Source organism: Nyctibius grandis, chromosome 5 (assembly GCF_013368605.1).
Source record: "Nyctibius grandis isolate bNycGra1 chromosome 5, bNycGra1.pri, whole genome shotgun sequence".
Classification (NCBI taxonomy): Eukaryota; Metazoa; Chordata; class Aves; order Nyctibiiformes; family Nyctibiidae; genus Nyctibius; species Nyctibius grandis.
Genome location: NC_090662.1, coordinates 73,192,051 through 73,208,616, shown reverse-complemented (window position 1 = coordinate 73,208,616; position 16,566 = coordinate 73,192,051). Strand labels below are relative to the sequence as shown.

General features: G+C 42.0%; 1 protein-coding gene across 1 annotated transcript in view; it reads right to left on the bottom strand.

The window, feature by feature from the left end:
- The window catches only part of CACNA1C (calcium voltage-gated channel subunit alpha1 C), a 447,783-nt gene that overhangs the window by 68,337 nt on the left and 362,880 nt on the right, over positions 1–16,566 (bottom strand). Inside the window, 10 exon segments of the mRNA XM_068400796.1 lie at positions 905–1,015; positions 3,963–4,121; positions 4,576–4,777; positions 5,676–5,822; positions 5,930–5,982; positions 6,810–6,917; positions 8,028–8,115; positions 9,590–9,696; positions 13,154–13,213; positions 13,348–13,407. Coding sequence (XP_068256897.1) covers positions 905–1,015; positions 3,963–4,121; positions 4,576–4,777; positions 5,676–5,822; positions 5,930–5,982; positions 6,810–6,917; positions 8,028–8,115; positions 9,590–9,696; positions 13,154–13,213; positions 13,348–13,407 — 1,095 coding nt within the window.

Genomic DNA, 16,566 nt, shown 5'->3' with positions numbered 1-16,566 from the left:
CTGCCAGACATGATTGTTCTCATCTTTGCTAATGTCATAACTAATGCTTCAGACAGTATTTGCCAATCCCAATGTATCAAGGTATCCTTCAAGACACAACCCCAGGTATCAAGGTATCATTGAAGATATGAAATATCATGAGGTACCTGTGTTTAGGTATCTGGATTCCACTCCTTATGACATACCACTGAATTTAAACCCCAAAGAAGAAACCCTTGTGTAATCTTAAATTATGCAAGGTCAGAATCTTTGTCCTTGTCCTGCAGCAGCTGTGTCAACTTAGTTGGAAGAGCTTGTAGGTTATAATCATACTCCATGGTGCAGCTATACTAGCAGAATGCCACGGCCCAATGGACAGGACAATACTTTCAGACAGGACCTGCTGGGGTACTGAATATTATCAATGAAGTCTTAAATTCAAAACCAAAGTAATCCAAACTATCATTGAGATGTAGCCCTCCCAGAAGAAACATTTTTTCCAAAGCTCATAACTTAAAATGAGTCATGCTTGATTAACTTCACTTGGGCCAGGAGACTAATCATGGGATGCTATTTATAATTTATTTAAGGAAAGTCAGAGAGAGCATTAGAATAGCATTCAGAATGGAAAACATGTTATAACCTTAACATAGTGTCACTATTATAACTTAATGAAAACAGAGAACTAGGAACCTTCTCTATTAGCATGTGTTGCCATTTTTTTGTTGGTTTTTTTAGTGTGTCTACTCTCCAGTGAAAAAGTTATTAAATATGTGTGAGACTCCAATCCAGAAAGCAACTGTCCAGCTCAGTTATTGGTGGGGTAATAGATCAGGAAGTTTCACCTCCTCCTTCTCCTCACAGCTGCCCCGCACACATGCACACACACACAGAGGCCAGGAAACTCTACGCCTATAGCACCTACCTTGGGTTTGAAGGCGATTAATTTCAGGACCATCTCAACAGTGAAGAGGCCAGTGAAGAGCATGTTGAGGATATTCATGGCTTCCTTGAACATGCAGCTCTGACCGTAGTGCTGAAAAATAGCATCCCAGCAGCAGTGTGAGGAATGGACATACCAGCTAATTAGGAATCCACAGGACCCCTGCTGATCTCCCTTCATGATGAGGTCCTCTAAAGTAAAACCCACCAGGTTCATTTTTTTTCAATTATTATTCCCATCTCCCTTCACACATAAGCATTTCCATACCTCTTGCCATTTTTGCCATCTGCCTCTGAACCTCCTATCTTTTTAAAAAAATCTTTTTGAGTGGGGTTACCAAAATCGCACTTATCATTCCAGTTGAGGGCTCATTATAAATTTGCATAATGGTACAAGACAGTCTCCAATTGTTTGTTATCTCACCCTTCCATAACACTCGGATTACTTTTTTTGTTTGATTGCTATTGCACAGTGAACAGGGTTTTCACTGAGCTGTTCATAATGATACCAAACAATTCCCCAAGTAATTACACTTAATTCAAGATTCTGCAAAGTACATGAGCAGCTCAAATCATATCTTTCCAATATGCATTATCTCGCATTTGTCAACTCTGAATTAAATTTGCAATCATGCTGCCTATTCACTTAACTTAAGATTTTATGAAGTTACTCTTTGTCTTCTATTGATTAATTCAAATAGTGTCTTCTACAAATGTTGCCACCTCACTCTTCATATCCCTATTTCCAGATTATTATACTTGAGACTGATTGCACTCCCTTATTCTAAGGTCATCCTCCAGTTCATGTTATAAGACCCCATTTGTAGTTGCTTAGCTTTGGTAAACTTTAACCAGCTGGGATGAATTTTCATGTTCTGCATTGGCTCAGGGTGATTTATTTAAAAGAGTTTCAGTTAAAACAATTCAGCTGTGGCTGAAAGCCAGGCCAGGGAAAAATACATTGTTGAGGTGTTTTCAAAATTTAGTGTAATATTTTCCTTGAAAGACTCCAGTACCCACAGGACTCTGCTTAAAAACTTGGCATTTTACTCAATGTGGCTTTTGTGTTTGCTGTCCCTTACATTGTTTGACCCAAATCTGGCCACAGTATAAGCCTTTGAAAAATTTTACTTTTCTCAAGATGGACATAGACTTCCTCAAATCTCCAGAGATGCTGTGCTGCCTGTGGGCTCACAAACATCTCACAGCTTCTAGCTTTACCTGCCCTGGGCATGCACCATTGTCACAGCAGCTGAACATGCTTCAAAGCTTCAGAGTGAACACAATAGTCCCTCTCTATTGTTTCATGATGCAGGGCAGTAGATACTTCAGCTGAGAGCAGAGCACTTTCTTGTGCTTGTGCTGCCTCACTCCTTTGTTGGTACGTTAGGCAAGACAGCAGAGGAACCTTTTTCAATGGGGACGGGAAAGAGATAGATCAGATGAAGAAAAATTAGAGGAGTCAAGAAATCTGTTGAGATTGGACTGGAGGCAGTGAGAGAAAATAAGGTGAAAACTCACTGTGAATACAGACTTAGATGGTTAGTGAGTGATAGGAAACTGAAGCTAGTTTTGAGGGGAGGCTAGGAGTGGGGCAGACTAGAATTGCTCCAGTAGAAAATGTAGTGGTGGGTTGCTAAGGCCAAAAGGGAAGTTTGTGTAGGAGTTCATGGGGATTTGGACTCATAGTAACGGACAAACGCGACAAGGGAACAAAGTTCAGCAGACAATCAAACGGAAAGTGCACAGAGAGATTGGAAAGGAGGTCCATGGAGGGGTAACTGCAACTAGGAGTCTGTGTAGTAAGGAGAAGAGAAGGACTGGTTGAGGAGTGGGGATCTGGACTGTCTGGGCTACAGACCAGGGAAGGGAGTTCAGAGACTGATTGGGCAAGGAGGAAGGATGGGTTTCAGGGAGGAGAGTGATGGGCAGACTAGCTTTTAAGCAGACAGAGTGTAGAGGATAACAGGGCTCGAGCGCCCAAGGAAACTGGGAGTGCGGAGACAGGCTTAGCAGGTGGAGTCTGGGACTGACTGAAAAGAAAGGGAGGTGAGGGAGGCCTTGGGCAGTGACAGACTGGAAGTTACAAGCCAGGGAAGTACAGACTTGTGGAAACGTACAGAACAGTTTGTGTCTATGAGGGCCCATTTCCTGACGAAAAGGAACGTAAGACTTCTTTTTTAATAAGCTGGCTACTTAATAAAGGTTTTGACTCCTTCCCCTTTACTGCTGTTCCACTTGCATATAGCAATCTACTACCTCTATTTGCTGTTCTTGTAGATCCAGCTGCAAATGTTTATTTGGTGGATTCACATGTGATGTTTGGAAAACCTTCACACAGTAAGGAAAATGAATGCACAGCATAATGGGTAGTAAGGCAATCAGTAGCATCAGTAGTGAAGCAAGTTAGGCAAACACCTATCAAGAAATGCTTTTGGTGGAGCTGATCCGGCCTTTAGTTGATGGGATAGACAATACAGCCTCTAGAGGTTCTTTCTAGACAGTTTCTATGGTTCTTAATACAGAATAAAGGAGATACTAGGGCATTCCTATCCTCTATCCCCAGTTTCCTTGATTGCCTTGTTTGCCAAAATATTTGCTGTCTACTTTTTAACACAGAAAAGCCCAAATATGAAATTCGTATCTCAGGTGAGTGGCAGTTCCGGGTTTATTCCTGCATTTCATAGAACACAAGTCATAACGGAGAAGTCACTCAATAATTGTTATATTAGTATAATTGTTATTATAGTGGCCACTGAATTGGTCTGTAATGTAACTGTTGGTTTTTTTCATTTGTTTGTTTTTAAGAACTGTTGAAAATGTCAGATATTAGCAGGAAGAGGAAGAGAGGCAAACTCCTCATTTTAACTCGTCATCAGGAGTGAACGTGGTACAATGGTTTTTATCATGCCCCTGCCCCTCTCCCTCAATACATGGTGTGAAGGTGAAAGTAGGCCTCAACCTCGGTGATTTCTACATTTTCCTCAACAAAGCCTAATAATTCATCACCTGTAAAGTTTTCTGCTTGCTTGCTTACTTACTTGCATGGCCAGGCAGATGGTGTTCAGCAGGATCAGAACGAACATCAGGTATTCAAAATAGGTGGAGTTGACCACATACCAAACTTTGTACTGGTACTGGTTTTTAGGGATGTATCTCCGCAGGGGCCGGGCCTTCAGGGCATATTCTACACACTGGCGCTGTGAAAGATGCAGGGTAGATTTAAAAATCAAAAACAAAATACAGGGTTGGTCAGCTACCTCCAAATATAATAAAAACACAATGTGTTTCAAGTTTTTTATGGAAATTAAAATGCTTGGTAGAAGAATTTCTTTTAGGTCATAATCTGAATGTGTATATTCTACCTTTTGAAGAGTTCCATATGCATTTACTTTGGCCAGACAATGCTGTCATGCTCACCTGATCTCAGTGAACCAAATGGTACAGCACACATTTTTAAGTAAATGTTGTCCCTTGAGCAAATCTTACAGCAAGATTCTCTTCACCTGACTCCTGAAAGATGTCAGTGAAGCCAGCTTAGTGTTTTATCTTGTTGGCAATCTTCACATGTTCCTCTCTGTATGTATTTCTCTCTTAAATACTTATTCTCAATGTATTTTCTACCTTTAGTGGCAACAAGTTGTTGTAAATTACCTGGTTTTTGTCCAGCTCACAGTTCTTGTACTCTTGTTCTCCTTGTTCCTGAAATGTGACGATGACGAAACCAACGAAGATGTTCATCATGAAGAAAGCAATGATGATGATGTAGATAATAAAGAAGATAGAGATCTCAACCCTGTGATTATAGATGGGTCCCACATCCTCCATGTGGGAATCAATGGACCTATACAGCAACCTGAAAGCAAACAGGAGCCCAATGCAGAGAAAATCTGCAACTGCCTTGAGGCCTTATAGGTGATGTTATAAAGTTTAACTTTGTGATTTTCTTCCACTTGTATCAAAATTACTCCACTCACAGATGTGCAGATTTGCACTGATCTGAGTGTAAACCCTTGCAAAAGAGAAGACACGGCTCTTACTAACTTAACACATTTGAACCTTTTCAAGAGTGAAATGTTTTCACAGTTGAACAATTAAAATTTAAAACGAAAGCATGCCCTTCAGTTAATAGAAGACAGGAGAATCTGTGTTGTTGGAAACTGAGTTTTGTGAGAAAAGGGAAGCTCAGCACTTCTAACATTTGTTAACACTGCTGTTGACATCACCTGGCAACACAGTGCAGGGTCAACCCCCTGATGCCCTGCATGCCCATGTCTCTCTGACAGAGTGGAGTTGTGAGAGTCCTTGGCCCCTGTGGCACAGACAGCAGAGCCTGGTAAGATATCCCATGTCTGCCCGTACTGCAGAGATAGCACTGCTGTGTTTCACATTGCCCTGCTGGCTCCATCGGGAAACTTGCAACACCTAGCAATACTGGTAAGTGCCTGACAGGCATTTTATATCCATTTATTTGCATAATATTTGTAACAAATATTGCTATCACTGCTACTACTGGCAATCAATTTTTAAGAGCTAGAGACAGTGCTGTGCACTGTTTACAAGCAATTCCTGCAGGCCCTGAGGAATTTACAAAGTACGTAATACTACAATGACTGCTGCTACTATTGCTACGTTTAATGCTTTAGACTTATTTAAATACTTAGAATGGGAAAAACTATGCTCTGCATTTGAATTTTCTCTTTTGAAATGAATGAGGACATTACTAGTGTTTCACTGGCCCAAGAAGCACTCACTCTGGCCAGCCCTCAAAGGTTGAGACAGTGAAGAGGGCCATCATGGCAGTCAAGACGTTGTCAAAGTCAAACTTGCTGTTCTCCCAGCTCCGGGGCTGTATCATCGGCTGGTTGACCTCACCATCCTTGTATGTAATGTAGTACCCTCTGTGGATGGAGAGCAGAGAGAGAACATGGCAGAACTGCAATTCCAGTACAAGACCCTGAGAGTGGGTGGCCAGCGAAGGGCGCTAACTGGGAAAGGTCAGACTCACCTGCATTCTGCTGCCGTCTGCTTCGAGCTATCAGTGCAGCTGTACAGTTTGCCCTTGAAAAGGAAGAAAGAGGAATGGAGCTTCCTTGTGATGCTTAGGGACAGGGTTTAGTGGTGGACTTGGCAGTGCTAGGTTAACGGTTGGACCTGGTAATCTTAAAGGTCCTTTCAAACCAAAACGATTCTATGATTGTATTCTATGATTCCTTTCCTGACAGTGCAAGGGTTAGGACAGATAATGTAGCAAGGAGACTGCGTTTACTACTTGCTTAACCAACTATGAGTATGTTTACATGCCCTTTTGTGGGTAGATGTGAGCAAACTGGATCAAGAGTTGCCTGCATCTGGGTAGTTCAGAGCACAGGCTTTCATCTGCTTGCACAGTACTTTTATGTGTATGTCCTGAGGTGTATGACCACTGAGTGCTGAAGAACACTAGTTGTCAGAAGGGTGGTGAAGGGCAAAGAAATAAAAGCAGACATAAAGAAGTGAATGAATAACCTCTCATGATTATCTGGCATGCTTCGTCCTATACAAGGTGGGGGGTAGGCAGCCTGCAAGTACCAATCCTTTAGAACAGCCCCCTTCACTTCCCTGGCACTAAGTCATGCCATAAACTATTTAGGGAAGAAGAAGGTTACTGATGTTACTGATGACTTCTTACAATTACAGATAAAGGGCAGGAGTTCTGAATATGCCTGGTCCAGTTTTGGGGAACTCCTGGTAGCAGGAGTCCAAGTAACACTGACAGTGCCCCAAATGTTTTATCTTCACACAGACAACTCCATCTCCCCTTCCTCAGGCTTCTTCATGCTGTTTTTCTTCCCACCCCGGAATACAGCTCAGTGTAATGGATGAATGAACGGGCCCAATGGTTTTACCTTAAACAACTGAACTCCAATGCAGGCAAACATGAACTGCAGCAAAGTGGTGACAATCACAATGTTTCCGATGGTTCGGATGGCGACAAACACACACTGGACCACATGCTGCAAATGGGAGATAGGAATAAAAGTAACTTGCAGAATTGTTCTGAGCTGCTCTGGCTAAGGGAGAAACCCAAGGAGAGAACTCCCCAGGAAAGGGGAGAGAAGACCAAACATGCTACGTTCCTGTACTCTTTGAGGAAGGCAGAAAGGAATAGGAAAATACCAGAGCTCAGCTCTCTGAAACTTCCAGCAGCACTGACTTATGTAGTTGGGCACCCACCAGCCCACAGGAAGGAGTTTATCTAATACAGCAAGGCTCTGTTAGAATAGGCTTGTGAGCCCATCTGTAACTCTAGTAAACTACATTATTTAACCTTAGTGGTGATGCTGGGCCACCCAGCTGGAAAGCAGCTTGGCAGAAAAGGACCTGGGTATCCTGGCAGACGCCAAGTTGAACATGAGCCCTTGCTGCAAAGAAGGCAAATGGTATTCTGGGCTGCATTAGGCAAAGTACTTCCAGCAGGTTGAGGGAGGTGATCCATCCCCTCTGCTCAGCACTGGTGAGGCCACACCTGGAGTACTGTGTCCATTTCTGGGCTCCTCAGTACAAGAGAGCCATGGATGTACTGGAGGGAGTCCAGTGAAGGGCCACAAGGATGATTAAGGGACTGGAGCATCCCTCCCATGAGGAAAGGCTGAGAGAGCTGGAACAGTTTAGTCTAGAGAAGAGAAGGCTTGAGGGAATCTTGTCAATGTATAGAAATACCTGAAGGGAGAGAGCAAAGAAAACAGAGCCAGGCTCTTTTCAGTGGTGCCCATCAACAACACAAGAGGCAACAGGCACAAACTGAAACACAGGAGGTTCATCTGAACATTGGGAAACACTTTTTTACTGTGAGGGTGACTCAGCATTGGTACAGGTTGCTCAGAGAGGTTGTAGTGTCTCCCTCCTTGGGGATATTCAAAAGCCCTCTGGGCATGGTCCTGGGCAACCTGCTCTCAGTGGCCCTGCTTAAGCAGGGTTGTTGGACAAGACAACTTCCAGAGTTCTCTTCCAACCTCAACCATTCTGTGATTCTGCTGAAACACTACTTGAACCATTGCAAAAGTCCTTGTAACTTGAAATAACGTGTATTTATAGTTTACAGAATGCATTGCGACTCTTCTAACCTTTAGTCCTTTGGCTCTGTTGATGGCCCTCAGTGGTCTAAGCACTCGCAGAACACGCAGGATCTTCACCACATTGATGGCACTGGACCTGAAATAAAGTGTTGGAAGGTTTGAGAGACACATCAGTATAGGGGGCGTGCTGCGAGTGCATATGGATTTCACCCACGCTTTCTTGTTTGAAATCCTACATAGCCTTAGACTGCTTAGGATAGTTAGAGAGTCAACTCTTTGCTATGGCACTTCAGGGGTAAGGAAACTACTCTCTGATGTTATCTTCATAGGTCTTGCTTCCTGCTCTGGGCAGGCTCAGTACACATTCTCCCGGCTTTCACTATCTCTGCTGTATTAAGGAAGGGAATGGAACATGGGCAGGGTGTTTTTTTAAGCAGAGCAAGCTGCCAAATACTCTGTAGATAACTAACGGAAGTTGTGCCAAGATGTAGTCATCATAAGACATTTTCAGATAAGGCTTAAAGAAGCGCTCTACTGAAATATTCATAGAAGAGTGGAAACTCCAGATGACTCCAGCATTAAAGGTATACTGTCCACCGGGAGTTTGATCCTGCAGGTGTTTGGCCTTTGATCCTGCAAATCAATTAAGCATGTACATAAATTTAAGGATGTGAAAACTCCCACTGAATTGAACAGAATTACTTATGTACTTAATTTTAAGTACTGAACACAACTATCTACTACAACAAAGCTCTCTGCATCTTCCAAAACTAAAACCCTGGCTGAGAATCTTCTTCATGCTGTGTGACATCAGGCCTTCCTACTGATTTTTGGAACAGTCTTTTTGCTAATGTATTAAGAGTTTAGTTAGGTCTGTAAGAAAGAAACAGTAGGTCAAAATGAGCACTGTGCCATTCTTAAGACCTTGACTGAAAGCCCAACGGACCTGGCAAATCCTTCTGCTTGAGCTGCTAACCTGTAATGGTAACAATTGGGAGCTTATTTGTTATCAGATGTGATACTACTTAGGAAACTCCCTGACACAGAGCTGCACATAGTCAAGTAAATCTACAAACTTTTTAAGCAAATTAACAGATCAACCAACACAAAATGGCACGACAGAAGCAGGATCAACTGTCACTGCCTCCAGTACTCTGCAGATTCGCACACAGCTCTTCAAGTGCTTGACGATCTTCCACTGACAAAGACCCACAACATCTTAGGAAGTAGCAAAACATTATCACCTCATTTTCCAAAGAGATCATGAGAGCTCTATGAGGGAACAGTAAGTCACTTAACTGTCCTGAACTGATACAGTAAATCAGAGATCTTGGAACAAAGCTAAGTGTCGTGATTCCCAATGGACCAAGTTTCTTGTTCTCATATGTTCTTTCTGGAAGATTCCCCCCCTTCAGGTCACTAGTGTAGCATTCCCCAATTATTACCTCCCTTCTTGAGGATGAATTTTAATGGTCTTGAACAATCTGAAAAAAATGTCTCCAGGCTCATGAGAAAAATCTTACCCAGGAAAGACAATAAGACTGAAGTATCACCTCCCAACCCAGCCCTATGATCCCAAAAAAACAGACAGTTGAAAATAGCTCACTCACTGGATCCCAAAAGAGATGAGAGAAACGCTGACCACCAGCAGGTCTAAGATGTTGAAATAGTTTCTGCAGAAGGAGCCCTTATGGAGGAAAGCCCCGTATGCAGTCATCTGCAGGAAGGCACATGAAGACACAAACACACTTCACCATTAGCATCTGTTCAGAAACCAAACCCAACTAGTTGTGCTCAGAATATATAATTGGAGAGGGGCAGTATTTCTAACATAGCAGGCAATTTACCCCCAGACCCCAAAGGAGAAGTTGAGTCCCAATTGAAAGAAAAGAGAGTGAAGAAGACAGTAAGGTAACTATGAAAGTCCTAACTAGGGAAAGCCAATACTAAGTTCAGTGAAGAAAATATGCACTTTGGGTGCATAGAGTACATACCATTTAGAATCAGCAAAGCAGCAGAATGACTGCTTGCAAAAACTGCTCTTTGCAATTAAATGCTTTTTTTCTTTTTCTTCAATGGCAGAGGATACTTGTGAGTATGATTGTATTATATAAAGGCCTCTTTAGCTAAATTGAATAAAAAAATATAAAATAAAAAGGGCTCTTTTGTAATGTTTTTCAATGCTTAGACCAGCTGCAGTGGACAGTTGAGCTCTCTTCCATCCACAAAGAAAAAACAGAATCCCTCAGGGATTTAATGGTTTAGAGCTGAACTGAAGCCACAGGAGGAATGACTTATCTCTTCAGTTTGCTCCTTCTGTTCAACTCAATCCTGTATCTCTTTTCCTGCCCCTATCCAGCGTCCACTATTTTTATTCTGGAAGCAGTTGCATTTTCCCATTGGTTTTCCCCACAAAGCCCAAGGTAAGATTCCTTGAGACAGAGTGGTTTCTTTGTGGAGGTAATAATTACGAACATCACCCAGTAGAGGAAGGGAGAGATTTTACATACTTTACAAAGGACTCTCTGCCCCTTCTGGGTATGAAGGGGTATTGAATACCTGCTGGTACTGGGGAGGATGTCACAGCTCCAGAATTGGATTAAGTGACAGTGTAAACAGAAATAGGTCTCAGCCACAATGTCACACCTAAACACTTCTGAGCTCAGAATTTGAATTTTAGACTAAGTTCAGTTACAGAATGTGACTAAATGAGTCTGGCATGGTTAAAGAGGGTGAGGTGATGGGAGGTATTTGTACCACCTACCTTAAACTCGGTGAGTGATCTAATGTAGCTGCTTTGAAGAAACCCCATCCCCACAACTTCTAATCTCCCTCCATTACCTGGGTTAGGAACACAGGCTTCTAAATTTGATCCTCTGGATGTCATCTAAGTTAGATGTCTAAAGTAACTTGAAGCAAACACCATGAGACTGTTCCTCACTGACGAGCTCTAGACAGACTCCCAGCTGAGAAGTGTGAACTAGAAATTCAAACTGTACTTTTATGGCTTCCGCTAATAGCTCAGGCTGGCATACCTGCTAGTGGTTTCCAGCCATGCCTACCTGTGACAACTTTATTCAGAGGAGAGTGGAAGGGCACGTGCTATATCAGATTATTTTTTTCACCAAACATCCATGACATCAGGGAACTGACTATAAATCAGTCAGACAGAACTTAGAAGGGGAGGAAGTATAAACTCTGGTCTTGACTTAGAATTTATACTTATAGACACACTCAATTGGGGAAGGGGGGAGGGGTTCTTGCCATAACAAAGGTGGTAAATGTGCCCTTTACTGGTTAGATTTTGTATGGCAATCTTGAAAGAAAGGAGACACCATTGAAATCAGGAGAGGAAGCTCTGCTGAGTTTAAGTTCTACCCAAACAGTGGTTCTTTCAAGCCTGTTGAGAGATTTTGTTATCTCAGAAGAGACTCTCAAAGGGTGTATAATCTACGTATGCCTCCCCTCTGGGGCACTGAACAAGCTTTTAGGATTCCAATTAAAAAAACCCCTGGTGGTCACCTTGCTAACATTCACCAGACTGCACAATGACAGTGTGAGGCTTGCAGGTGTCATCAGCAACATGAGGGCAGATGAAGCTTGTTTCTCTACAGCCTTGAACATACTGTGGCTATTTAGACTTTTGTTTCTTACCATTTACATTAACTTTGCTGTTGTGCAAAACATTGTGCTCAATGCAAGGCAGCTGAGGAACACGCCCTGAGAAACCAAGAAACTTGTGAGGCAGGAACTGACAGGATAAAACCAGAAGAATTTCTTAAACATTTGTATCTTTGCACTCCTCTCTCACTTGAACCCAGTTAATATCCAGGGGTGTTGATGTAAATCCACTGAAGTTAAGAGGAGGACATTGGGAAGGCTCAGGTACTATGCAGTACACTCCCCTGATGAAAACAGAGCAATATGCCAATGGATTGTGTTAGGTTCTGCTTTCACTGAAGTCACTAGGAGTGTTACCATTTGCTTCAGTGGGAGTGGAATTAGTAATTTTAAGTTCAAAAAGGTGCCTTAAACTATGATTTTATTTTTAAAAGTTGCTGTTGAGATGTTTTCCTTTTTTGACAGGCCTATTTGATCAACCATTTGGTATCCACACGTTCACATTTACTGTGTAAACACAGATGCATGCCGCAGACAAGCATAATATGTACACCTCTTTGGAGAACATTATGGCTTTGGTGATTTGAAGTCACATCAAAATGGATGTCTCTCTACAAAAATATGCAGGGGCCACCCTGCTTGCCAGCCTCCAGTATAGATACTCTTATTAGGGTCTTGAGCTGCAAGATTTGAGCAACTCTAAGGTACTGCCTGCCAGCACTTAGAACTAGCTTGCTGAGAAAAAAAACAAGCTGCCAAGTGAACCTAGCATTTAGAAAGCCAGAAGTCAGCTCAATTACTGTTATTTAAATTATTAGCCTACCAATTTGGGAAAAGTAGAGTTAAGAACAAGGCAGCCTATTTTTATTTTCTTCCGAGCTAAACCATTCTTCTGCACATTTCCCTTGGTATAGAGCATGTTCCTGGGAAATGAGAAGCCAGATTTCAAACAGGCGATGCAGCAATTTTCATTTGCAGCTACAGTCGTTGGTGTTTCAGTGATTTGTACTCTCGGTTACCTCTCCACACCTAAAAATTGAACTTCTGCGCTGTGCTCCCTGTCTCCTACTTGGCTGTGCACCCTGTAACCTTACAGAAGACATTGGACACCCTCTGGCCCAGCCTCATGACTTGTGCAGAATGGAGACCTTCTCTTTGGGTTGTAGCATGTGTAAGAGGAGGTGTATGTGCTCAGGGTTCCCTGTACAGCAAACAAATACTGTTTTGGAAAGACTGGCCAGGGTAGAGAGAGAAATTTATGGAGTGATGGCCTTTTTCTTGGTCCCCTCTTACTTTTCCCAAGAAGATCATCCTTTCATTGTGATTCCCCTAAAAAGCATTGTTTTGATATAGGCCCTGAATTACAAGTTCGAATACAAAAATTTCACAGAAGACTTTTTAAGCAACTACCGAAATGATAAAATCAAAAGATAAACAATCCTTCGTGTAGAGATAGTAATGGGATTAAAAAAAAAAGAAAAAAAGAGAGTGATAGAGAGCAAGAAAGAAAGAAAGAAAGAAGAGAAAATGAGTGTATTGCTCAGATTGGTTACCTTAAGAATAATTTCTAATGTAAAGATACTAGTGAAGACATAGTCTGCATTGCCTAGGATCTGAAAAATAAGCACAATCGGGTTAGTGGTACTGAGCGTGACCCAGGAACAAACAGGCGTGTGTTAGCAACAGATAGTGGCAGAAAACTAGTAAGCTTGTGAACAAGTAATGGTAGAGAAGACGGGCACTTTACCTTCAGAGCAATTTCAATGGTGAAAATGACAGTAAAAACTATATCAAAATAAAAGAGAACCTGTAAAAACAAAAGGGAATAGGAGCGGGGAGGGTAGATCAGTGACTGATCACTTGAATGGGAAATCCCATTTCAAAATCAAATATATATGCCTTTTAACAAGGGAACAAGGAAGACTATATAGGAAATGGTTTTGTAATGATGCCCTGTTGAACACAGTGAAGGTCCTGGCGCAGAGGACAAGAAGCACATTACATGAAATCTTTTCTGAGTTACAATCCCATGAGAGCTCTAGAGGCAGAGGCAAAACAACTTTTTGGTTGTTGTAGCATTTTCTTTTCTTTTTTTTTTCTTTTAAAATCTGATAAAGAACAGATAATTCAAGGGGTTTTCCAAAGAGACTTCCAAACTGAGAATACAAGGATGCCTGGTCTTTCAGTGGAAAAAATGAGATCCCTTCTTATTAACTTCCATTCAGACTTGTTCTGTGCCTCTCTCAAAGAAGGAAACGCAAACTGCAAATTCATGCACTAGCTATTTCTTTTTGCATATCCTGATTTGCCCTGGATTAGGATGAATAACGAAGACACTGCCAATTGAACAGAATCCCAGCTCTTGTATTGCAATCATAATTTGGTCATGTGCTAAAGGTGCCTAACTTAGATCTTGCATCTTCCTCTTGACATTCTGGATAAAAGGCAAGCTGAAACACTCATCACTCCCATGAACTTAGACCTGGTGGTGTGGATACTGGTGGATGCATAGCAGACCACAAAAAAGTGGCCCTAGAGTGTCACAGAAGGCAACAGCAAGTCTGGAAGTGTAAAGTGATTTTCAAAGTAACAGCATCAAGGACTGCCGATCAATTGACATCCCACAAAAGCAAATGGGAACTTTCTAATTGACTAATGGGACCATAATTGAACTCTCTTTGTTTCCAATGCATTCTAATATCCCAAGCCATTTTAGTGTTACCTACACTACAAATGATGAAAATCAAAAGTATTGTGCTCTTGGATTACTGTTGTTTTAGCTTAACCAAGTTCTAAACAGGAAGGCCAATATATGGAAGCTGTAGAAAACTGATCATATGTGAAATTCAAACCTTTACTGCTAAAACACTAATAAATGTACAGCAGTAAACTGCCCTCTCCCATCTCACAGGTGTTTATTGTATCTCAATGCCCGTAGCCTAACTCAGATTTGTAGGTGGTTAAATTCTTACATCTTAGCATGCCATGGACAGTGAGGTAGCTACTGCAAACTACAGGGTTATTTTAGATTGCACTATTTAAGCATGATCCAAATCTAGACTAATTTGCAGACACTGAATGTCAAGTGGGGGGATGTATCACTTACTGCTAGTGTGTAACTTAAAATTATTCAGGTCACTGCTCCATTTTTGACCCCAAGTTATTCTCACTTCTTCAAGGCTGTCTTGGGCTCTATCAATCTTTGCAATTTAGAGAATTAAACAAGGGCCATTTCAAGGATGGACTGATCTCAATTGCATCCCATATTAATTTACACACATTATAACTGGAAATGTCCCCTTGCATTGTTGCCTTGTCGGTCTGGACATTTGGTTATTAGATCAATGGAATAATTTTATAATCAATGGGCCAGATTCATGGGTACTCTCAGGCTGCTTTGCATGACTCCACCAACATAAAGCAGCCATAAACTTGATAAAAGTGGATGATTAAGCTGTACCTGCATCTGCTTTACATCACCAGAGCACTGCAAAGCAGCTAGAGCATACTGGTAAATCTGGCCCCAAAGCTGCAGCTAGTAAGGACGTCCCTTATAGATGAAATCATGCCTAATGAAAATCATCATTGCTTCACCTGTGCAGGCAGAACCATTTATCAGCAGGCATATTTGTTATTATCTAAATATGAATTTACTCTAGAATATATTAAAATGAATGAGCACCTTGCCAAGGTGCAAACAGGAGAATATTGTGAGTGCATAAAGTCTTAGGACTTGCTTGGGCTTTAAAGGCTGTTTGATCAGACTGGGGAAGCACTTCCAAAAACTTGCTGCCTGAGCCCTGTGTGACACAAGAAAGATGCAGCCACCAGCCCACACCAGGACAGGAGCAGTGTCCAAGCCTCTTCACTAGCCCTTGCTGGAGGAGGTTCTCTCTGTTCCTGTCTTCCTGCTCTGGGACAGTTTGTGACAACAGCAGCACTAGTCTGCATGAGTCCTCGTGCACAGGTTAATGACTGATTATGTTGTCCCAGAGTGATGGTAGAGGCAGTTAGTTTGCTTTCAGCTTGCTTGCTTTCTTTTCCTGCCAGGTCTGTGTGTGAGCACAGGGCAGGACACAATCTTACTGTTCTACTGTCAAAGTGTAAAGGCAGACCACATTTGCAAGCCAAACATCTTGTCAGTGTCCCCTTGTATGACACATTTTAAACATCTGTACCTGCAAAAATTAAACACAGATTTTCATGCAACATCAGTGGCTTCAAAGACACAAGACAACACTTTGCCTCAAACCTTCAGCTCTTTTATCCAGGACAACCAGCTTTGACTAGTTTTTTTCTCAATTAAATCTCTCTGCTACAGATTCTGTGGCAGACTCTGTGGCATGTCAGAAGCCCATACGCCAGCTGACATCATGCTGCAGCACTAACACATATTGACATACATTTATCCCTACACGGTGGGCACATTCAGCCATTCACAAATGGGTCACTGGTGGCACAAGTCTGACTGTATTATTTAGTACCCTCCTTCAGGACAAAATGCAAAGCAGCTTTGAGATAAGCTCAGGAATAAACCTCCATTAACACCTTCTCTGCATGCACATATGCGTTTAAATGCATGCTCAGGCCAGGATATTTCAGGGAGGTAGAACACTGAACCTTAAATTAATATTTTATTATTAAACAACAAAAAAGAATTGTCCCACTCATTAAGCCTAGCAAGCTCTTCCAGCATAAAGGCACCAAAATTCCACTGCACACACCAGAGATCAGAAGTCTCACATATGACGGCTGACTTTTCTGATTTCTGCAACGACCCCAGATTAATGGAAACAACCACTGGCGAAGTTAAGGTAGCACTGAATGTTTCAAAAGGCTAATAAGAATAGTCAGGAAAGAAGGTGGGAATGTATCTCCATGCTGAATGCCTTCTACTCCTTCCCCCGGGGTTGGTGAGGAAGGAGCACAGCATATTTTCTGAAGATTATCTCAAATTTAATGACAG